Raw genomic sequence first — 3,921 nt, forward strand, 5'->3', positions numbered from 1 at the left:
CTTATCGTTTTTTTAATGCATCGAATCGTTGACTCTCAAAGTGAAATGTGAATCTGATCATCCTCAGTTATGGAGATGCACATCTCTACTCAGTCTTAAATTTCATTTTACTGCTGAAGTGAACTGAATTGATTGTGTTGATAATTCTGTGTTTTTTTGTTTCCAGGAAAGCAGATGACTGAGAGGTAAGAAATATATTGTGTTCAAAAAGCAGTGTTTCATCAAATCCTGCTTTTCTCACGTCTAAGTGTTTAAAAGCAGTGTTTATCTGTGTGGATTCTTTTAGACGTAAACGTAAAGCGACCCACTGTGATCACGGTATGTTTATCAATTTATTACCAAGCTGGAAATATAAAACAGCCTAAACACATCCCCAGAACCTACGTAGATTTAAAAGTATTGTGTTTATTCCAGGAGTTATGATGCCCATGACTGATATGAATAACGTAAGTATCATTTATGTGTAATGAATAATAAATTGTAACTCCCACTTAAAGAATATACTGTTAATAACTTACTTCTCTGATGTTTAGTCCAACTCAGAAGCTGATGGACTTTATTCTGAGATTAACCACACACCCATTCAACCAATGCCTTTGGGTAAATTCTACAGTACAAACTCACACAGAAGACATTCAAAGCTATTTATCAAACTGAATACAATCTCAGAAACTATATATAATAGAAACATAGACAGAACAAGCAATCAGTTCAATTGTGTAGATCTTTGTTGAATTATTTAGATCACACTCTTATAATCCAGATGTCATGCCACTATGAGACGCCTTTAACATTACACTCAATATAAATTTTCAGACCCCAGTGGAGATGTAGATGTGGATTCTCAGAAAACAGAGGTAAGAAGTGTTTTGCTATCAGTTCGTAAATAAATTGTATTGCCAGTTTGTGGTTACGGTTTCATCATTGCAGCCTTTGTGCTACTTTTTGGCTGCGTTTCTGCTGCACATTAAGGTTTTGTCTGCAGCAGTGGTTTTTGCAAACTGATGTAATGTGATTAAAACCACACTGCTAATAAAAGGCATCTTGTTGTTGTGTTTAAACAGGACGATGACTATCACACGTATTGCACGGTCGCTGACACACAAGTGACCACAATAGACAATGATGCAGAGAACATCCTGCTGCAGATACACTGATGTACATCACATCTTACTGAATGTAAATCACTATGTACACTGTTATCCGCATGTTTTTTATGCCTCGACACATGATGAAATGAATTAGCTTGCTTTTGTATTTTAAATGAATGGACTTTTGCTGCTTTGTAACCACGATGGCACAGAATAACGCTTAAAGCTGATGGTTTTACAATTGCTTCATGACCAAATTTTATCAGCATATTGAGAATCTGTATTAGGAAATGTAGAAAATCACGTCAGCAATGAATATGAGCAATATACAAGGAACGGCATGTTACAAGCAACCGAACTATTGAAATAAATATTCTTAATTCCGCAGTAATGTAGTTTATTTCATGCTGTTTTTACTTTAAGTCTACAGTAGTTTCTGAATCTTCCTGGACAATTTCTTACAAGAGGAATTGATCTGTACATCATGGTTAAAGATACACATATACTTTACATAAAAATTAAATAATAAAGCACAGACTTGTTTTTTCTTTCACAACTTTTATTTAAATTTGCCTAAATTGGGGTAAAAACCGTGACTCCCTGTATTATAAGCTTTGAATATTATAAGCAGTTAAATCTTGAGACTTAACAGAACAGACTGCACATTATCGTAACACATTATGAGCACACACACACACACACACACACACACACACACACACACACACACACACACACACACACACACACACATATATATATATATATATATATATATATATATATATATATATATATATATATATATATATATATATATATATATATATTTATTATCGTTATTTCAGCGATGACAGACAGGGACAGAGATGAAAGACAGGGACAGAGATGACAGACAGGGACAGAGACGACAGACAAAGACAGAGATGACAGACAGGGACAGAGATGACAGACAGGGACAGAGATGATAGACAGGGACAGAGATGATAGACAGAGACATAGACGATAGACAGGAACAGAGATGATAGACAGGGACAGAGACGAGAGACAGAGATGACAGACAGGGACAGAGATGACAGACAGGGACAGAGATGACAGACAGAGATGACAGACAGGGACAGAGATGACAGACAGAGATGATAGACAGGGACAGAGATGACAGACAGGGACACTCAGAACTGAGATGTTTATTTCCTAATAATGATTATGAATAGATATTTGAAAGAACTGTTTATGATTCCTGACATAATAATATAAACGTCTGACTGGTCATCACTTTTTGCCTCTGCAATGTTTTCTTTCATTAGTTTTAAAGGTGTTTCTGAAAAATTAACAAAATAATTAATCACATTTTAAATATAATTATCAACACTAATTATTAACAAGGAATCATTGCTTTACAGTAAATCCAAATAAAACATAAAACAGTAAAGTGGGTAATTAATCCACTAAATGTTATATTTTTGTACTAAATGTTAATGAGAAATGTGTGATTATTATTCATTTATATATATATATATGATTTGAAACTGTGCATCACTTGTATTTATGCTGAGCTGATTCACTGTTAAACCTGGTTTCTGATCAGCATGGCAGCCCACATGAATGAAATGTTAGCGCCCCTAGTGGATAGAATAAGTACTGATATTAAACATCAGGAGGTGGTGCAGAGATGAAGTGGTGTGAGTGTAACTGGATTGAACAGAGGTTTGCTGGAAAACAGTTTCTAAATGTATTTGTATAAGAAGTCGGACAGCATAATTCAGCACAATTAAGCACACATAACTTAAATTTCACTAACACAATTGGTTCAAATTGGTTTGAACTTTAGAAATCCCCAGGTATGAGCAGACCTTCCTGATCAGCTTGTCCACTCTCTTCCTGTCTGCAGTAGAGATGCTGCTGCACCAGCAGACCTCGCTATAGAAGATGGCTAATTCAATATTTTTTACAAAAGTGTAAACATTTTATTTAAAACCATCAACCTATTTATTTTACTGGGAAGTCAATTTGAGCTCTAAATATCAAATGCTTCATTTATTTCTTATTCTATATTTATTATATTTTTCTCTGAACAGAGACATTTTTTTTATGTCTTCTTGTTTAAAATATAATATATATAAAAAATACTTCACTGCCCCTATTATTGCAAAAAAATAATAAAAAAATCACATTTTAGAAAAAAATACATACAATAAATTATCCTAATAATTGCTAATTAACATACTGATATAATAATAATAATAAATACATACATAAATAAATAAATAAATAAATAATAATAGCATCATAACGCTTATGGCATGCAGCTATCCGACTTGAAGTGAGATTGGAGATTGGATTGGTTGCAATAAAGCATTTACTGTTTGTTTAGATGAATAGATTGTAATTTTCTTTCTATTTCTTTTTTTTTTCTTTTTTTTTTTCTTTTCTGCAGTAACAAAGAAATTTCCCCACTGTGGGACGAATAAAGGTATATCTTATCTTATCCTAAAATTGTGTAGGTGTATTAGATCTGCTATGCTGATGTCCTAAATGCTGAGTCCAAAGATGGACCTGTTCGAAAAAAAAAATATATCTATAGATGTTACCATGTCGTGCTGATCTATAAAAAACAAAGCTTTTTCTTTCTCACAGGACTGTGAACAGTTGATGTGGTTTTCCTCTGAGCTCAAGTAAAAAAGATCTCAGTCTCTGCTCACATTGTATGAGAAACGGACCAGACCAGACCAGACCATCCTCCTTATGTTCTGCTTCTGAAGGTTTATATTCATATTTAAAAACATGATGCTGATCACTTTTCTCCTCATCCTCCATCTGATTCAGGACA

General features: G+C 33.7%; 1 protein-coding gene across 1 annotated transcript in view; it reads left to right on the forward strand.

Annotated features, from left to right (window-relative positions):
- Positions 1–1,418, forward strand: part of LOC124402499 — a 5,665-nt gene extending 4,247 nt beyond the window's left edge. Inside the window, exons 8-13 of the mRNA XM_046875573.1 lie at positions 167–185; positions 287–318; positions 415–446; positions 534–600; positions 817–857; positions 1,065–1,418. Coding sequence (XP_046731529.1) covers positions 167–185; positions 287–318; positions 415–446; positions 534–600; positions 817–857; positions 1,065–1,157 — 284 coding nt within the window. The 3' untranslated portion in view covers positions 1,158–1,418. The remainder of the gene's footprint in view (positions 1–166; positions 186–286; positions 319–414; positions 447–533; positions 601–816; positions 858–1,064) is intronic.
- Positions 1,419–3,921: the final 2,503 nt, after the last annotated feature.

This window comes from Silurus meridionalis, chromosome 19 (assembly GCF_014805685.1).
Source record: "Silurus meridionalis isolate SWU-2019-XX chromosome 19, ASM1480568v1, whole genome shotgun sequence".
In the NCBI taxonomy this organism is placed as follows: Eukaryota; Metazoa; Chordata; class Actinopteri; order Siluriformes; family Siluridae; genus Silurus; species Silurus meridionalis.